This window comes from Camelina sativa, chromosome 13 (genome assembly GCF_000633955.1).
Source record: "Camelina sativa cultivar DH55 chromosome 13, Cs, whole genome shotgun sequence".
In the NCBI taxonomy this organism is placed as follows: Eukaryota; Viridiplantae; Streptophyta; class Magnoliopsida; order Brassicales; family Brassicaceae; genus Camelina; species Camelina sativa.
The window spans coordinates 6,113,492-6,134,398 of record NC_025697.1 but is presented as its reverse complement, the minus strand read 5'-3'; the positions used below and the strand labels follow the sequence as shown (position 1 = coordinate 6,134,398).

At 32.9% G+C, this 20,907-nt stretch overlaps 4 protein-coding genes across 4 annotated transcripts; 3 read left to right on the top strand and 1 right to left on the bottom strand.

Moving 5' to 3' along the window:
- On the top strand, positions 6,409–7,092 carry LOC104735452 (early nodulin-like protein 1). The gene is made up of 2 exons (XM_010455252.1): positions 6,409–6,596; positions 6,721–7,092. Exons 1-2 carry the CDS (start codon positions 6,446–6,448, stop codon positions 7,005–7,007), a joined length of 438 nt encoding a protein of 145 aa, XP_010453554.1. The 5' UTR covers positions 6,409–6,445; the 3' UTR covers positions 7,008–7,092.
- Positions 8,552–10,327, bottom strand: LOC104735451 (myb-related protein 315). Its single transcript, XM_010455251.1, has 3 exons — positions 10,089–10,327; positions 9,825–9,954; positions 8,552–9,135 (listed from the first exon to the last, which is right to left on the bottom strand). The coding sequence occupies exons 1-3, from the start codon at positions 10,219–10,221 to the stop codon at positions 8,607–8,609; spliced, it is 792 nt and encodes a 263-aa protein (XP_010453553.1). The 5' UTR covers positions 10,222–10,327; the 3' UTR covers positions 8,552–8,606.
- On the top strand, positions 13,801–16,452 carry LOC104737987 (protein FAR1-RELATED SEQUENCE 5-like). Its single transcript, XM_010458228.1, has 4 exons — positions 13,801–14,508; positions 14,568–16,022; positions 16,248–16,337; positions 16,420–16,452. Exons 1-4 carry the CDS (start codon positions 13,801–13,803, stop codon positions 16,450–16,452), a joined length of 2,286 nt encoding a protein of 761 aa, XP_010456530.1.
- LOC104735449 (30S ribosomal protein S13, chloroplastic) lies at positions 19,413–20,689 on the top strand. Its single transcript, XM_010455249.2, has 3 exons — positions 19,413–19,636; positions 19,847–20,071; positions 20,372–20,689. The coding sequence occupies exons 1-3, from the start codon at positions 19,520–19,522 to the stop codon at positions 20,537–20,539; spliced, it is 510 nt and encodes a 169-aa protein (XP_010453551.1). The 5' UTR covers positions 19,413–19,519; the 3' UTR covers positions 20,540–20,689.

Sequence of the window (20,907 nt, the reverse complement as noted above, 5' to 3'; positions counted from 1 at the left end):
CATGTGATTAATCTCCAATTAAGTTATGATATGCAATATCAAAGGCCAGACCATACAATACATACACATGTATATAATTGTATGTGATTATTAATGGACAAGATGATATGACATAGCAACATGTTGTCCTAGCTAGATGACGGTTTTTGAGATATGGTGAATCCCACATTTATATATCTCCTTTAACAAATTTGATCCATTAACATGGTTGCCCATCATAATTATACATCTACTATATATACGTACACACACATGTATATAATACATATAGAAAATGAAATATTTATCTATGCACACAATGATGTTTTATGTTTATATACATGCATTATATATATGTTATGTGCATGGGCCAGACATGTTTATTGGAATTTACGAAGGAGCATATATCCTTTGTACCCAACCTAAAGTATGGTCAACAAAGCAACATTCCAAGTGCAAATGCTAAACAGGCGAGAGGTGGCTCAACAGTCAACAGGTTGCCAGTAACTCACATAGCCACTCAAACAACAATAGAAAATAATCAAGATGACATGTTGGATAGAAAGATCTGATTCCGGCCGGTTGAGCTGCTTGATCGCAAAGCCTGCCGTGATCATCCCAATCATGTAAGTAATATGAATGTAAATAATAGGACATCATAAATATAAAGAACATATATAATAAGGTGACGTCCAACCACTTGTCTTCTCCCATCCAGCGAGTCTTGACATTGTTAGCAACTGTTGGAATCGGGACGTAAAACGACCTCACGACCAAGATAGCCAAAATCAAGAATTCTAATAATGCAATAGTAGGGAGGATCCTGTGAGATCGAGAAGCGTATCTCTCTGATCGGAGTGATTTTATAGATGGAGGTGCCGCTGGTGACCGTTCTAATTCCGAACCGTAAACTTGGTCGATGTGTATTACTAGTTATAAGCTAATAGTCGTGAAAAGTATTATTGCTCACCAAAGAAGATCCCTTTTACAATCCCTCCCCTTTCTTATTTATACAGTGAGCTTTTAATGAGTGATTAATGTAAAAAATAATTTAACCCGTCAATCTCGCTTATCATTTATTACAGACAGCTAAAGGAATTTTGGCCTTACCCCGAGCTCCAAGGTGATTGATGCTCTCATGTCACTTCGACCTGGCCTTTGCTGGCTTCCCCTGGACCTTTCCTGATTTAGTGGCCGGACTTACTTCTAACCCCGGCCCGAATCGAGATGACTAATCATGGTACCAACAGATCCCAACTGTGTCTATGGCTTGCCAAGAAGAAGGGGAACAGATTTCTACGATCGATGCCGAAAGATGATGAGATGCCCATTACATAGTATATAAACAACAATTCACTCCTTTGATTATCTTTGTTTCGTATGAGCTCATGATCAATGCCATTATCAAGGACTGGATTCTAATAAGGTTTTTTTTTTTGTCGTTGTTGTAGATGAACTTGTCTGACCTCTCTGCTCGTGCTTTTATACATCGACCTAGCCTATTCCTAATCCTAACAGGTTCAGGGATTATAGAGGAAGGTTCCGTGGTTTTCCCACCTCTTTAGGGTTTTCCAAAGATATTTACAATCCTTATCCTAGCATTACTTTTTTTTTAATATTAATTGGGCATTCTTCTTTAAGCCCATAAAAACATGGACATTAGGAGAGAACTCTACAACTTCTTATAATTTTGAAATTTCATGAGATGGTTACGAAATACAACAAAATGTCAAGTAACTATACAAAACCTAACATGTATGTATAAATGAAAATTTCTCATTAGTTTAAAGTATTTTATATTACCTCACGTGTAAAAAGAAAGTAGTCCATCAAGGAAGCCAAGTTAGGTGTTCTTAATTCATCAAGACTGAATGGAACCTTGTGCTATAAAGAAATAAAAATATTTTAGAACTTTCACTTCTCAGCATTTGTGTAATTATTTTGAATCCATTTGCAGGTTCAGCTGTGATGCTATAGTCACCCGACAAATCACCAATACTTAATTGTTTTAGTTATGTTTTTTCTAAGTTTTTATTTATTGTTGAAATATTTCAATATATGATTATTTAATAAAATTAGTTATTTTTTTTACTTTTTACTGTTACAATATATATTTTACTATAAGAAAATATTAAATAAAAAATTGTAAATTAAACATAACTAATGTGCCTAACAAAAAATATAATGTGGTATCATAGGACGTAGTCCCATTTGTGTGTTGTGTGCGTATGTTTGTGTGTCACAGGATTTAGGACACAGTAATTGCTGCTTGTCTTAGGTTCAGACTTTGTGATTGTTTGAGCGAATTTGGGTGTGGAAACTTCGGGAACCCTGAGTGATATATCATGGTTTTTTTGGTTTTCAACCATGATATAAGGAGTCTTTTAGAGTCTTTTGATTTGTTTTCTAGGATGTTTTTGAGTCTTTACAGGTTTTCTAGGATTTTGGCATGAAAGGAGCAAAATGGAGCAATTAGAAGGGATTTTGGAGCATTTAATCAAAGAAGTCAATTTGGAGTCGGATCAGAGTTATGGTATCGACCGACACCGAAGGAGCATCGGTCGACACCCATGTTTATCCGACGAGAGAAAGAAAAAATTAGAAGTTTTACAATTTTACCCAAAGTTTTCTTAAATTGCAACACAAGTCCCTGACATGTTTTAGGACAGATATATAGTGTTTTTGGGTTTTAGAAAACCCTTATGTTTTATTCTAGGAAGTTTTATTCTAGGAAGTTTCATTCTAGCAAATTTTATTTTCTGCAACCCTGTGAGATTTTGAGAGCTTTTGGGAGAGAGATCTGAACTGCTTTGAGAGAAGAATTCATAAACTCCCTCTTTACTCTTTTAATTTCAATTGCTTATTATTCAGAATGATGATTTGTGTTTCATTGAATATGTCTGAGTAGTTTGCTTGTTAGGTTCAGGGTTTTTCACAGAGATTTTATGATTTATTAGATCTGTTTATTTAGGATTCATTATCTTTCTAGATCTTCATCATAGGTTGTTCTTCATATTAATCCTTGATTGGCCATCTAGAAATAATAACTTAGGAAAATAAATTGATATGAGAATATAATTGATTTTCCTGATAAAACCTTTTGATGAGCAAAATTACTTCTTGCAAAGAGATTTGATTTAGTAATTTTGTGAACAATCTAAACTTGTTTTTAAAGCTGATTTTTAACCTAGAATTTTACAAAGATATTTGGATTTTCTGGTTTTAAATTTAGATAATATTTGCAGTGAGAACTGATTTATTTTACAGAAGAGTTTAGAGTTCTAGATCTGATTTTTAATTGCTTGAATCCTAATTAATTTATTGATTTAATATTTTGTAATTTCCTGAAAAATTTCCTGGACTTAGCTTTTTGATCTTCTGAATTTATAACAGTTTTATTTAATATTTTGCATTGCTTTTCTTAATTTAAATCAACTTGTTTAGCTTAATTATAAAACTCTAGAATTTATTGTGTAAACTTGAGTCGTTGTAGAATTCGACCCCTAAGTATTACAGTAATCTCTTAATTTGAGAGAGTAGTTCTAGGGTAAATTTGGGCATATCACTGAAACTTTCCCTCAGTGAGTAATTATCAATTGCTTATCTCTCTTTTGCAGGTTGGTTAAGCCAAGAATTCATTTTGCATAGTTAATTGGTGGTTTTGGGATTAATGAGTGTTTTGACTGGGCCATGAAATCAACCCATTGACCAGGTCCGGATACCGAGTTCGAATATAACAGAATGCATAGCAGAAGATGGAAGACGATCCCCGAGAAACTATAATGTTTATAAAAAGGTCATACAAAAAAAGATACAGTAATTTTCTTCTTCAATATTTAATCTTCCACTCAACCTTTGTTTCATAGACATAAACTTGAGTTTTTTTCTAATCCTGATCAGAAAAGGATTTTTTTTTTTTAAATTCCATAGCTATGTAACATGATTAGAAAAAGGATTTTTCCTGATCATTATATCAAAAAAAAATTGTCGTACCCTCGCAACAAATTCAGAAGAAAGAAATTAACAAAATCAAGTTATGGTATTGGGCCGTGTATCATATATGTTATGAGCCTTAGTCGGTTGTTGCAAACCCTACTAGGGTTAATAAAGTAAAAGAGTTTGATAAGAAAATCTTACACCATGGTCTCCTGTACTAGGTGCTGATTATTTCCTTGGTTATAATCTTTGTGTCATATGCTCCGTCTTCTCTTCGGGGTACGTCTCATGGCAAAATTCGCGATTGTGATTCCAACAACTCCGTTGCGGAAGTAAGTGGCAGCTACCCAAATATAGATGTTGATCAAAATCGATTACGCAAGTACATTGTTCGGATGGCCACTTCTATTATTTTTTTTCCTTTACCTAATTTATTTATTAAAGGCTAATGTATGTAGTGAGTTTTTTTTGTTTATGTATTTTTTTTTCTTTCTTTGGGGTCAAAATATTCAATGAGTTTGCGTAATTAATAAATTTAAGGATTTTTTTTAGGTTCCAAAACCCTTTTCTTAAATAGGTATATTGCATTAAAAAAATAGCATATTTCAACCTATTCACAGAAAAAGAAAAACAAAACGTTAAATTGATTACCTCAATTAAATTCATTTATTAGATGATTTTTTGATACAAACAAATATTGTAATCCTCTTAAGAAAGACCTAACTGCCAACATATATTGTAGTCTCTTGTACAAACTCTTCACATGTGGATTTTATTCCAAATTCACCATAGGAGATGTTTAACAAAATTTCTCCTACGATGATGAGTTATGTTATGTAATGAGTCTTTCTAATTTAAGACTTAAAATCATTAGGGATTATAAGACTTCTTAACCAGCTCTTGTGGTAGTGAAAGACTTAAAAATCAGTTTTTTTTCTTTTCTTTTTAAACTGTTGGTTCTTTAAAGAACCAAATCAAAAAATCATTGGGCTAGATCTATTTATTAACTAGCTCATTAATTTTGCGCTTGGAGATAACTATCCTTTTAAGATTTCTGCGATTCAAGATGTACATGTGTGACGATACGATATTGAAGAATATGTACGTAATAGCTAAAAACTATTCTCGACATGAAGGTATTTAAAATACATAAATGTAATTTCATAATGCTCAATTATGGGAATCTGAATCATAAAGAGGAACAAATTAGAAAGACAAAAGAAAAAGAAACAAAACCAATTAATTACTACATTAAAAGAATAGCGAATGTTGACAAAAGAAAAAGAAAAAAAAGAATAGTGAATGCTTGCATGGTCTTATACTAAAAGTAGAAATAGAGTCCGGCCGGCCTCCTCGAGGATGAGGTCAACAAAGCAACATTCCAAGTGCAAAGGCTAAACAGACGAGAGGTGGCTCAACAGGTTGCCAGTAACCCACATATCCACTCAAATAACGGTAGGAAATAATCAAGATAACATGTTGGATAGAAAGATCTGATTCCGGCAGGTTGAGCTGCTTAATCGCAAGGCCTCCCGTGATCATCCCAATCATGTAGGTAATATATCGTACGGAATGTAAATAGTACTACAACAGAAATATAAGGAACATATACAATAAGGTGGCGTCCAACCACTTGTCTTCTCCCATCCAGCGAGTCTTGACATTATTAGCAACTGTCGGAATCGGGACGAAAAACGACCTCACGACCAAGATAGACAAAATCAAGAATTCTAATAATGCAAAAGCAGGGAGGATCCCAACTGTGTCTATGGCTGGCCAAGAAGAAGGGGAACAGATTTCCACGATTGCTGCCGTTAAACAACCGAAAGATGATGAGATGCCCATTACATAGTATATAAACCGCGCTTTCCAACAATTCACTCCTTTGATTATCTTTGTTTCGAATGAGCTCATGATCGATGCCATTATCAAGTACTTGTTTCTAAAAAAGTATTTGTTTGTAGCCTTGTAGGTGAACTTGTATGAACTCTCTGCTCGTGCTTTTATATATTGACCTAGCCTTATCTTCCTCTAATAGATTTGGAAATTCGAGGAAGATTCTGTGATTTTTCCACGTTTTTAGGATTTTCCAAAAGGTGGAAAATATCGGGCCTTCTTATATAGCATCGTTTTTTTTTTTTGGGGCAAAATGTTTAAGCCCATAAAACATGGATATTAGGAGAATTCTAGTACTTCTTATTTGATTTTAAATTTTAATAATTCTATTTTTTTTTTTGTTTACACCAGTTATTCATTTCCGAAATAACGGTCTCAAACTGGTTCAGACTTCAGAGTGTTTGATCGTCCTCTGTTCCCGCGTGTTGTTGGATTGTGCCAAACAGAGAAAACTAAACTACGTAACCAACCACTAACACTTATCTCCCCACTCTCTCCATATATCTCTCTCTATTCACGTAGCCAACTCGTCTCGATTTCTTTATAAACCCACAATTTATGTACCTCAGAACAAGACTTTACTCCAATGTTGCTCATTCTCAGGCGCAGAAAATCAAAACAGATATTATAAAATATGTTTCTTTGGCTTGCTATTGTCTTGATGATTTCAGCTTCTGTCTCTTCCCATGAACACAAACTCAATTGGGTCGTTCCTCCTGCAAATTCTTCTGAGAGTTTCAATGATTGGGCTTCCAATAAACGGTTCCAAGTCGGAGACACCATTCGTAAGCATACATTACCCAATATCAAAAAGAGTTTCGAAATTTTTAACATCTAATTTGATATACCTTTTTCGTTTGTTGTGCGTTTTTTTTTCTTGTTCGGTGTATTGTATGGGGGTTTGAAAAGGATTCAAATACAAGAAAGACTCGGTGATGCAAGTTACGAAGGAGGATTACAAGCTATGCAACTCGTCGCATCCGAGATTCTACTCGAATACGGGAAAGACCCGATTCATGTTTGATCACTCTGTTCCCTACTATTTCATAAGTGGAATGTCTGGTCACTGCGAGAAAGGTCAGAAGATGATTGTCGAGGTCTTGTCTCGCGACAAGACTACCACGTCCTCTGCTCCTCCGGCTGCCTTGGCTGTTTGGTTCTGCTTCTTTAGCCTCTCGTTATCTTTAGTAGCTTAGTATCAAGAGTTGCTTAATGTATATAGATGGATGTAGAATGGATTCGGTTCTCTTACACTATGGTTGTTTTTATCATGAATTATGTGTTCCGTGTAGTGTAGTCTACTTAGACTATGGTCTATGGGCATGCATTTTCGCAAATGTGAGAAGTATCTGATTCATCAGCGTTAATCACTTAAAAGACGCGTTCTCCAACAGTTCATCTATCACGGCCCATGGCCTTATAGTTTCGTCTAGCTTTCCAAATTCGAATTCGATATATATAATTCATAAACGAAGAGAGTTTAACAAGTAAAAGTTGTTAGTATAAGAATAATAGATAAGACATTTTAAGAAAGTTATTTTGTAGGCTTACACGTTAAAGTTTTTACTTTTTAGTTATATATATTTCCGGTTCTCACTCAAAGTTTTGGGTGGTCAAAACTTTTAGCTGTAAAATTAAATAGTCCCCACTCGATCACTGGATTTTTTTAATGGGTTTAGCCAAACAGAGGTTTTTGGGTATATATTTAATATAACTAATAAATATAATTATGAAAAGTATAGAAGTTAATTCAATGATTGCAAAAATCCAAACACTTGACGCAATCAAAATCGTCGCCATTGTCTTTTATCCTAACAACTACGATCACCATGATCTAAATACTGTTTTTGAAAGATTTTTAATTAACCTTAATTTATTTTGGGCCGAGGGAATCAAATCTTCATTAATCGATATATTAGTAGAAGTGATTAATTTTTTTTTTTTACAAGAAACTAATGATAATCAAATGCATGCTTTCGAATGAAAGTAGGTACAATTGTTATTTTATTTTCTCGTAAAAGTAGGTAGGTACCATTTATTTTGGAACTCATAGTTAATTTTGAAACGGGTCAATTTTCATGAGTTTCATTTTTTTGTTCTTCTGCTAAAGTTTTTATTGATTTCACAAGTTTTGTTTATTCTATGTTTTGCTAATACGTGAAAGGCCGCATTGACCTAATTCACCTAATACAAAACTTATTGTGTCGCACATGAGGGATATGTATTTGTTTAAAAGTGCTACAAGCCTACAATTATATATAGTTCTCGTGTGAAACTTCAAAGATGACAGTAGGAAACATTATTTGAACTATAACGATGATGGTGATCCTGACTTTGACCAATTAAACTAAAATTGACATTACAACTTTTCAAAACAAATGATAAGTTTATTCAGATGAGTAAAATATTGTCGTCTTATATTTATTCTGGTAAATTAGTCATCATATATATGCATACATGCATATTGTATGAGCAAATTATAAGACACCATCGTACGCCATGCATAAGATACAGATTGACCTATAATTATGTATTGTAGCTCAGAAATTGTATTAGTGAAGAATTAGACTTAAGTTTCTCTTTGCTAAGTCTAAATATATACTAAACTGTATATAAAAAGTTCAATGTTCATTGGTTTTTACAGTTAATGAGAAATTTATTTTCACAACTTAATATAGTAAGAATTATATATATATATATATATATATATATTTTTTTTTTACAAGAAACCAAGCAACGACTTTACTAGTGACAATTGGATATATTTTACAATGTTATAATACATTACATTTTTTTTATAAAAAGAAAAGATTATCATCAAAGTTTGCGAAGTGGTCCCATGGTACAAAAGGATCCGTCATATCCAAGTCCCACTGGTCTAAAGAGATAGAATCTTCTGCAAAATGTGATGAAGATTCACTTCTTGAAATATTACTATACAACGAAGAGAGAGACGAAGAAGTTATCTCGTTTCCTTGCGGTTCGAATAGAGATTCCAAGTCTATTTCTTCTACACCTAGTGTTTTGCAGTTTTTCGCCAGTAGTTCCTCATCACTACCGGATAATATTAATGCTTTTGTTGTTTCTGTGATGACATCATCTTTTGGAGTTTGATCATTGATCTCTTCTCCTTCATTGGTGCTAGAACACATTTTTGGTTTTGTATCCTGGTTAGGATCGGTATGATGAGTGGTATTATCTATCGGTTTGTGCGTAGCCGGATCCAACCCAAGATGTTTCATCTTCTTCTTAATCTTCGTATTCCAATGGTTCTTTATCTCGTTATCCGTTCGACCAGAGAAATGAGAGGCAATTTTAGACCACCTACGACGTCCAAGGAATCCATAAAACATGCAATTAGCATATATATAAAGCATTCAACATATTGACGACCAAAAAAAAAAAATTGCATTTGGCATATAACATGAGTAGATCACTGATCACATTTTATATGATTACAAATCTCATGAAGTAAACAAAAATATATACAGTGTATATATAGTCTACGACATGAAGGATATATCTACAAAAAGGTTATATATCGTAAGTAGAAAAACCCCACATGTGATTTGTTTTTTCCATAGCTAATTAATTACTGAAAAATAACACACTTCAATGCACACGTACTCGTCAAACTCTTTTGCTTTTTTTTTTTTTTTAACCCACTTCCATGCACAAGTATATACGTCAAATTCAGTTTTTCTTTTCATGACGCATTCTCGCAATTAATTATCTATGTTTTGGTTTAAATATGCCTGGTTTCGTCACTACTATAAAACTAAATAATTCAATTTTTCATACCATTCTCACAAGTTTTAGCAAGAAAAAAAATAAAAATGAATTTAAGGAAGCTGGTTTATAAGAAAAAAGAATTAAAGGAAGCTGACTCAAACATATCGGATCTAAATCCAAGCATGGTGTTACATTCGAGAGATATTTCATTTGCAGAAATCTAGTTTGACGCCGGCTAATAAAAATATATGATATACAAAAAAATATTCATATTATCGTACCGGTTGCCAAGTTGAGAGTGAAGTTCCATAATTCGATCTTCTTCAGCATCAGTGAAACCACCTCTCTTGAGATCGGGTCTCAAATAATTAATCCATCTCAATCTACAGCTCTTCCCCCATCTCAACAAACCTTCATGTACACGTTCGTAAACGTTTATTAAACTTCCCAACAAACAAAAAAGTCGACAAAATAAAATCTACCTATGCATCAATGCATGCATGTATAAATATAGGTATATGTATGTAAAAAAAACAAAAAAGTACCTGCGAGTTTGGGGACAATTCTCCAGCAGTGGATGCCATTGTTAAGAATGAAGTTCATGAGTCTATGATCTTCTTCTATAGTCCATGGACCTCTCTTCAGTCCAATTTTTTCACAGCAAGGTTTTCTCCCCATATGATTTTTTTCTTTAAAAGAAAGCTAACATATATGACATCGACCAAGTATTCTACATATAGCTATAATGCTAATTTGAGGCAACCAAAGAGATCTTGAGTTAGTAAAAAATTGTAAAGAAGAGATCGTTGGATCAACTAATGGGCATTACTTATAAATAATAAGATGTGAGTTGGGAAGGGCAAAGATTCTCTCTTTTGACAGGTCACTTACAGGCTAAAAGACAAATGAGTCCAAATTGTAAAGCAGAACACTAATAAGTGAAGCAGTAAATAATGATTGCTGAGACATCTAAATTAAGATTTATTTAGTGAGAAGTGTGTGATGTTGTTTACAATAATACTATGAACTTGTCGACAAACTTCTTTTGAGCTTATGATTCATTAATTATCAAAGTTTGCACTAAAGTCTAAAGCCATTCTTAATTTAATAGGTATAGATAGATTAAATGCGATCAACTATATACAACATTACATAATTATATTACGTGGTGGCCGAATTGAGTTAAATATTAGTGATCACCGTGGTATATAGCCTACTAATTTGTATTAGTGTTGTCATCAAATCATACCATAACCTTTGTTCAAATCATGTGAATATACAAATGAAAAATATATTCATCAGTGGTGTTCTAACAAAATTCATAAAATTACTACCATGGTAATTACCGACAAATGAGTCACATTTATTCATTAAGCTAACCAGAGAATTGCTTGTGTCAGTTATTTTTCCTACAAAATCTCTAACAATGCATATTATAAAAAAGTCTAAAAATGCATATTTTAATTCAAAGAAACACTGCTTTTGAACATGATTAACAAAATAAATTACAAAAATTCTATAATACGACGATGATCCAACTAACAAAAATTTCTTCATAGTTTAGGGAGTTTTATGACTATAAATATTAGTATATGATTACTTTAATTGGTAACCGAAGGAATTTCATTGATTGAAAGTTATGTTTAAAGTTTTGTTAAAAGAAAACGATTTGAGTTTTGTTTGGATCTATCGGTCCCCATCTTCAAACCTTGTGCTTATTCTGTCATCAAGGCATCTTCTCTTTTGATCATTGTAGTCTATTTGTAAATATTTTGTAATTGTTAATATTAATTTGAGGAGTCGACTTAGTTTGCACTGCACCGTCATGATTTAGACAAGTTGCTTAATAAAGAAAGTCACGTTTTAATTTATCTAGTCAGACTTTAATATTTAATTCTTCATAAACATAATTCATCTAGCTAGTAGTAAGTTGAATGTCAAAAGAACTGAACTAGCATGAAAATGTTCTTCAACGACGACGGCTCGACGAGTGTACACTATTTCTTATATTTCTTTAATCTGTCCACAACATATTTACAAGAATTATAATAACTAAAAATTTGCGTATTGTTAATTAATGTTAGTAATTTTATATACGTATTATCAGATGAATCCAATTTTCATTGAGTTATAAAGTTTGTAATAAGGAACAAATATATAATACTCCATAGAGACCGTACCCCTGGATATATATTAGATACCATTGGAAAACCACACTGGTTGGAACGAACAATTTTTGGTCCAATAATAATCTACTATTGTATTATGTTAAATAACAAAATATCCCTTATTTCATGGTTTAATTAATGATATTTGATTAAGTTGCTCATAAGAAACGAGGAACAATTTGCATTAAAATACTCTAAATGCGGAAGGGTTTTGCGTTCATGCATAAAGGAATATTCTCCAAGTACTCGAAGGTATACGCATATATATCCAAATAGGGATCAAATATGTATAATTTTTTCTAATTATAGATCAATTCTGAAATATTTCATTACATTAGGCTATATGTCATAGTCTATTATAAATTTATAATCTTTATTTACCTACCTAAACTTAGAAATCTGTTAGTAAATCAAATCATATATCCAAATTGTATTAGTTTTTTCTTATTGAATATTTAATCTCTCATGCCTCTCAAAAATGTCGTGAATATTATTGCATTAAAGTACTGTAGTAAACTAGGTAATCAAGCGAGTTATTAGACGTTAACAGAAACTAGAGATTTAATTGATTAATTTATCGTCGACGTATATATAATTTATGTTTCCATTCGGTAAACTTACATTGTCGTTTGTTTTATTTGTTTTTTTTTAACAAACATTGTCGTTTGTATTATGTGTTTCTTAAGGCCTAGTCAACAAACTAACTATATTTCTAACTCTTGTGTAGTACATCATCAAGAAAATAAACACACCTAACCAAATATGCGATTTTGTTTTGATTCACTGAACTGAACTAAGTTTTGGAAAGAAAAATGTAATATAGAGTATCGCATAGAACAATACTTGGGTTCACTCCTAGAGGTGAACCCCTTTGTTCACCCCCTTTAATGTTAACCAATAAAAACATGCCACCTAAGACTAAATTTAAATCATATATTGAATTAAAAAAATAAAACAAAAGCTGTTTTGACGTCGTTGACGTCTCCCATCTTTTACATTTTTTTTTTCTCGGCCCCCTGTCTTATATATATTATACAATAGTTTTAGGCTATTATTACTGATTAGGGTTTTTGTTCATCTTTAATCGGTAGGTCTACTTCATCGATACTTTTTTTTTTTGGTTAAACTTTGGATACTTTCTCTTTTTATTCTTTATTGGGTTCTTCGTAACAAACACTAATCAGAAGTTTTTCACAAATTTACAGAGGAAGACAGAGATAATATCAATTTAGACATCTAGAAGAAGGAAAACTTCAGTGTTATACAAACATCAACTTGTTGGACAAGTTACGCAGATTCTCTTTTTTGTTTTGGGTGCCAATATGAAGTAGTTTCAGATTCTCTTATCATTATTAAACTAATATATTTTTAAAAACTAGTGGTGAAAAATAGAGGTATTGTAATCGATACATATGTGTGAGTTTCTATTAAAATATTTATGGATTATGTTTTTCAGGTCATCTTTTTCTCAGTTGTGTGTTGATCCGGATATATTGAAGTCTTGATTTGGTGGATGTTAACAAAGACGTACTAATTCCGCAAGGTAAGACGTAAACATCAATTAAAAGAGTTTTTTTTCTAAGTATATTTACTAGGAGATATATGGTGCATCAAAAGCTGAATTTTTTTTTCTATAAATTAAAATATATATTAAATGTTATAGTTTTTTTTTGAGACAGTTTTTGTTTGTAAATTTATAAAATAAATTGTGAGGAAATAAAACGTAATTATTTATCAATCCTCAAAATTTTAATTTTACCAATCCGCCCATATGTAACATTTAATCAAAATTTTTTAATAGATTGAGTAACTTAACAAAACCTTCTAAATAAAATAATTTTAAATAAATAATATGGTATAATATCAAATCTTAGTTTTTAAGGTTGATTAGTTAACAATTTTTAGAAATAAGAATAATTATTTAAAAGATTTTCTTAGTTTACAATTTTCTTTGTTTACAATTTAAGATTTTCTTAGTTTACAATTTAATTTACAGTTTTTTTACCCTTAATAAGAAATTTTACAAAGTGGTTTTTCAAATAATAGTACATATATAGTAATATTAAATGGTTAATGCAGATTAATTGCAATGGAGAATAGTTATATAAGTGAAGATTTTTCCCCCAAGGAAGATTATGATTCAATAAGTGTAGACACCGCTTCAGTTAGTGAATCTGTAGAAAAAGAAGATAACATAGCCAACAATGAGAATTATGTCCAAACTGAAGAGGTTGTTGTTCTAGAAGCAAACAAAGAAAGTGAGCTGAAAGATGAACTATGTATTGGCATGGAGTTTAGCTCTGATGAGACTGCTCATACAACTTACCAAAAGTATGGAGGCAGTCATGGTTTTGACGTAAGGAAACAACGAAGGACGATAAAAAAAGAGAAGGTAGTAAGGCTTCGTTATGTTTGCTCAAAGGAGGGGTATAGGAAAGAAACTAATGACGAAAAATCTTATTCACAACCAATCACACGCTGTGGTTGTAATGCTCATATGACATGCTACCTACAGAAGAACGAAAGATATAAGATTGTGTCTTTTGAGCAGAACCATAACCATGATTTAGTGAGGACACCTATGAAGCATTTGTTAAGGGGCAATCGTGCATTATCTATCTCTCAAAAACAACATGCTGATGATGCTGAGATGTCAGGAATTTCAGCAAAAGCAACTGTTGAAATGATGAGTAGAGAAGTTGGGGGACGAGAAAATCTGGGGTTTTTGGCGAAAGACTATCAAAATTACATATACCGAAAGCGAATGGCAAAAATGGAAAAGGGAGATGCTGGAGCAGTTTTGGAATACTTTCAGAAAAAAAAGAGGGTAATTCATCATTCTTTTATTCAATGCAGCTTGATGAAGATGATATGATCACTAATATCTTTTGGGCAGATGATCGGTCTATAAGTGATTACAATCTTTTTGGAGATGTTGTTTGCTTCGACACAACTTATAAGACTAACGAGTATGATAGACCCTTTGCTCCATTTGTCGGAGTTAATCATCACAAGCAAACTGTAGTGTTTGGTGCTGCTCTTTTATATGATGAAACTATTGAGTCATATAAGTGGCTTTTCGAGACTTTTCTTGGAGCAATGTCTGGAAAACAACCAAAAACAATTCTGACTGATCAATGTGCAGCAATGGCGAATGCAATAGTGAAAGTATTTAATGAAACAAAACATAGGTTATGTGTTTGGCATATTTATCAGAATGCTGCAAAGAAGTTGAGTCATGTATTTCATGGAGCAGAACAATTTGCCATGGACTTTAGTAAGTGTGTATATGACCATGAGGAAGAACAAGATTGGTTATTGGCATGGAGTGATATGCTCGAGAAGCATAAATTGACGGAGGATGAATGGTTGAAGAATTTGTTTGAGCTCAAAGAAAAATGGGCAATGGTATATGGACGTCATACTTTTACAGCAGATATGGTGAGCACACAACATAGTGAAAGTATGAATAATATATTGAAAAAATATTTGAAGCGTAGTTATAACTTGTTGTGCTTATTTGGACACTATGAGAGAGTGTTGGAGGATCGAAGATACAAGGAATTGATTGCTGACTTCAATATGATGCATACCTCGCCGGTATTATGTGCTAATGTAGAAATGTTGCAACATGCACAGGAAGTGTATACACCTGAAGTTTTTAGCTTGTTCCAGAGGCAATATATAGTTATCGGTGATTATGTTGCTACAAAAGTCAGTAAGTCTGAGATGGTGTATGAATACAAAGTATCTTATCGTGGTGTGGCACGAGAGCATTTGGTTAATTATGATGCTATAAGCCAAACAATACATTGTGGTTGCATGAAGTTTTCTTTTGCTGGGATCTTATGTCGTCATGCATTGAAAGTGCTGGACAAGAAAAATGTTAGAAGAATTCCATCTACATATATTCTAACTCGATGGAGCAAAGAGGCAAAAACACGAAGAATATCTTATTATCATCCAAAGACACTTAATGAAACAGAGAAGCAATCGATTGGAAGGCGATACAGCCATATATGTCGTACTTTCCGTGAAATTGCATCTGTTGCTGCTGATCATATAGAGTTGACGTTGTGCGCAAATGAAGATGCCATTCAATTGCTTAGAAAATTGGAGGAAAAGAAAAAAGAACTTGTGAAAGCTAATGCATGGATGCCCCAAAGCTCAGATGTTGGACTTGTGGAAGAAGAAGAAGAAGTAGAAGACAAGGAAGTTCCAAATGCACGTGGAATAAAAAGAAAAGCTTCTGTTGGACGACCAAAGAACCAAAAAGTTGGTCCCCATGGTCGATACTTGAATGTTCTTGAAGTAAAAAATCGACGTACATCAAAATCATCAAGTAATGATACAGCAAAAAAAAAGTTATCATTTCAGGTATTTGATATATATTTTTTCTTTTTAATATATATATATATATATATATATATATTCACTTATTAATATAATTACATATATATTCACTTATTAATATATATATATATATATATATATATATATGTATATTAACATTTAATAAAATGATAAATGCTATAGGACACTACTCTTACTCCAGATACTCAATTATCTGTTACTACCACTAGTCCGACCTTACATCATGAGTCATTTATCTCACAAGTGTTCAAGGTAAACAATTCATTTTTACTATTTCTATGTTCTTAAATTATTTGTCATTTTTATTATTAATTTGAAGTCTTATATTTTGTAGGAATATGACAAGAGTTATGGTGGTCCATCTTAATGCTATGCTATACCACTTCTTTTTTCCCAAAATCATATAAAGCTAGATCACTTTTCATTTTTCCTTTATGAAATCACATTTTTGCAAAAGTACATTAGTATTATTTTATTCTAGAATGATCTTCTTTTTATTATTTTCTTTCAAATGCGCTTTTTTTTTGGCTTAGGCGTACATGTTTATACTGACAAGAAAAAAAAATTGTTGGATCGTAGAGATGAGTAACGTCCAAAATCTGTGTTCATAATGATTAATGAACAATACTTGTAAATACAAAATATTCATTTAAATATTTGTAAAAACTAAAAGACAGGGGGCCGAGAAAAAAAAAATTTAAAAGATGGGAGACGTCAACGACGTTAACGACATCAAACAAAATAATACAGCTTTTGTTTTATTTTTTTAATTTAATATATGGTTTAAATTTAATTTTAGGTGGCATGTTTTTATTGGTTAACATTAGAGGGGTGAATCCAAGTATTGTTCTATTGCATATGTGTTTAGAGATGGGAATCTCTCTGATTCAACATGTCAATAAAATTAATTTTTTATAAAAAAAAAAAAAAAAAAAAAAAAGAAAAAGAGTATTGCATATATGAGAAGGACCTCGACAAAAACAATAATACATTGACACTGAGAGACCATGGGGATAAAACGAGGGAGTGACTAGTGAGGTGAGGTGACCATCACACACCTATTATTAATACAGAGGACCAAAATCAAATTACAAAAAATTTAAGCCCACTAATCGTATCGCCTTACGCTTTCAGCCTATATTATTAGCTCCAGCTAAATTCTTATAATCTTTAAATGGGCCTAAAGCTTGACCAAGACAAACGGATTACATATAATAATGTTGAATATTATTAATGAGTTTTCTCTTCTCCACTCGTAAATTAATTTCTCTTAGCAAACATTTCTACCGTTTTTTTTCAAAATATTATTTTGGGATATGTTTTTTTTTTATGAATTTTGTTTTAAGAAAAAGAGAAATATGAATGCTACAAATTTAATTAAAAGAGTCATGGTGTTACACACTTAACTCGTTTGCTTTCAAGTTTCAAGACTGATATACAAGTATTTATTTCCCTTTCGGATGTTTGATCTTAAACTTGTTGCCTTGTTGGTATAGTTGGAATTATTCGCGAAATCAAATATCAAAGGCCACCAAAACCTTTTTTTTTTTTTGTTCAAACCCAAAGGCCACGTAACAAACTAAATTAACTAATGATAAAATTTTATTATTTTATACCACAACTAGAGCCAAAAAAACCTGACCGGCCACACAAAAATGTACATATACAAACACCATTTTTCTGGTCTCCGGAAACATAACCGGATTGAGCTGGAATCAGTCACTAATCAAACCGGATCAATCATGGTTTAGTCAAGAAACATCCCTCTTATGCGACGAAGTAATTACAGCTGTTCCAGAACGGCAGAACAAACACGAACATATAAATGGGTGTCCACTAACATATTCAGACATTACATCACCATGATCACTCTGTCCTTTTTTCCATTTTCTAAGTGAACAACATGTAAACGATTACGACTTATAGGCCATCTCAATATCAAGACTCATTCTCATGCGTTGACTATTAACCAACTAAACATTTTTCTATAGGACCCCTCTCTCTATATATAAATTCTAACCCCTCTGTTGATAGATCCGACAAAGCAAAAAGAAAAACCAAAGAAGGAGAAGAAGGAGAAGAAGGAGAAGAAGAATATTCAAATGGCACCAAGAAGTTGTTTGATCCGCTTCGCCTTCGTCTGCATTGTCTTGGCCGTGTTGGTCATGACTGCCGAGTCGCACAACGGAGTCAACCATGGTCCTGCTAAGGCTCCATCGGCACATGGACATGGTCCGGCTGCATCGCCACCCATGGCTCATGCTCCAGCTCCAAGTGCTGCCACTTTCTCTGCCTACCCTCAGCTCATGGCCACCGCATTGGTCGGTGCTTTGTCTTTCCTCTTCTGAGATGTGTTTCCATTTATCTTTTGAGATTGTTTTCTCTCTGAGTTTTATTTTTTACTTCCACTCTCGTGTCTTCCTTCTTCTTCTTTTTGTTTCTTCACAGATTGTGATATGATGTTATGTTCCTATATCATAATAAAACATTTATCTTTTCGATGTTTGAATTGTATGTTCGTCCTTTGAACTAAATCTTCTAACCAAGGCTTTATAATGGGAATTTATAATGATTCGTTCAAAAGAAATATACAATAATTAATTCATAGAATAAAATATATAAGTACTATTTTAACCTGCAATCAAAACCATGAGTATAACTCCAATGAATCATCTATGCAAAATGAAGAAAAAAACTACTCCCTATTGGGAAAAAACACCAAAATTATGAAAAATGAATAAAAAAGCCAAACAACTTAATTAAAATACATAAGAATTTAGAACAACATATGTGTACGTAACGATAACGAAGTCAACGACCATCTCAATAATAAACAAGAATCATTCTCGACCGTTGACTTTTGCATCGATATATGCACTTGCCATTTTTATACAATCTCTCTAATCTCTATCATGCATGACTGACTCTTTATTGCCATCTTACATAAGAAGAAGAAGAATTAAGAAACTCAATATATAATGGTCCATCAATGGCACTGTCCTCACATGGTCCCAATTAAAGGCTCATCCGCTCATGCCTTTTGGTTCGTCTTTCTGATTAATTGTGTGTCAATTGATCATAAATTCATAATTCATCTTTTTTTTTTCTTTTTTTTTTTTTTTTTATAGAAAAATATCTGTAAATCAATTTTCTCATAGAAATAATAATAACAACTAAAGAAATCCAAATTAAATAATTATATTGTGACTTTGAATCCAGGGCCTTGTGACACCGTAACGAGCCTGTCTCAACAAAAACACTAAAGCCCAATAAGAATTTTTTTTTTTTTTGCAATTTTGCTAAAACAAACAACGTTTGGATTCGACGTTTTGCCTTATCCGTTCGGCTCATCTTCTTCTTCTTCTTCTTCTTCGACACCTCTGAATTAGTTTTACAGAATCTGAAAAATTTGGGTAGGAAGAGAACACAAAACAATGGCGCAGATGGTTGCAATGCCGGTAGCGCACTCACTCTCACTCATATGCAGTTGGACCAAATCCAACCCTCTCTCTCGCAACACAGTTGCCCTCCCAGCTTCCAACGCTCCCAATGTAATGATCTCTCTCTCTCTCTCTCTCTCTCTCTCTCTCTCTCTCTCTCTTGCGTTTGATGTTGTAATCCAAATTAATTGATGTTATTTCTGTTCGATTCAAGAAATTATGAAGTGGGTTTTGAACCCTCCTAATAAGACTCTTTATCAATTTGGGAATTTTTGTCTCTGGTTTTAAAGGTTTGTTTTGTTTGGTGTTGTTGAAATGCAGAAGCAGAATCTAAGCATCAGATGTGCTCGTGTTGGTGGTGTGGAGATTCCTGGTAACAAGAGGATTGAGTACTCTCTTCAGTACATTCATGGGATTGGTCGAACTAGGGCTCGTCAGATTCTTGTTGACCTTCAGATGGAGAACAAGATCACCAAAGACATGCCTGAGGAAGAACTCATCATTCTTCGTGATGAAGTCTCCAAGTATATGATCGAGGGTGATCTGGTATACCATACAGCTTTCCCCCACTCTCTTAGTAGGACACTAGAGTGTAATGTATCTTAAAAGCCTTCTCAGCCAATTTACTTGTAGAATAGGTATCAATATGACTTGGTTGAGCCTAGGATTTAAGACCTTAGACTTTGCTGTTAAAATTTTAGTATCTTAAGTATCTGTATGACTTGTTGAGATTGGATTTTAGACCTAAGACTTGCTTTTTTAAAATTCTTAGTTTGGTTTCATGTGGTTTTGCTGTTTCTGATATGTGAGAATGGATTGTGATTTTTTTTGTTGTGGGTGTTGCAGAGGAGGTTCAATGCTCTTGCAATCAAGAGGTTGAAGGAGATCCAGTGTTACCGTGGTGTAAGGCATATCCAAGGGTTGCCATGTCGGGGACAGAGAACCAAGAACAATTGCAGGACTCTTAAGGGCAAGAAAATTGCCATTGCAGGGAAGAAGAAAGTTTCAAAGTAATCATCTTCTTGATTTCCGTCTTGTTCTGCTGTATTGATACTCTTTTTAGTTTGTCTAGTCTCTCTGTTTAAAAATGTGATTTGTAATCCTCCAAAACTTGGTTCGAATTGAGCCCTTTCAAGATTATCTTCGGCTTTTTGGTTATTCGTATTCCGTATCTTCTTCATTTATTATGAAGTTACAGAAAAAGTTGGAAGATTTCAACATTCAAGAATCGTTTCATTGGATTTAGACTTCAGCGATGGAGATAATATGTGAAGTATATGAAACTTTCAATTTGATCCTAACTCCACAAGATGCTGGTGTCAAACCAAGAACAAACTTGAAAATTTGGTATTGAACCAAGATGGTTTATTCAGAATACGTAC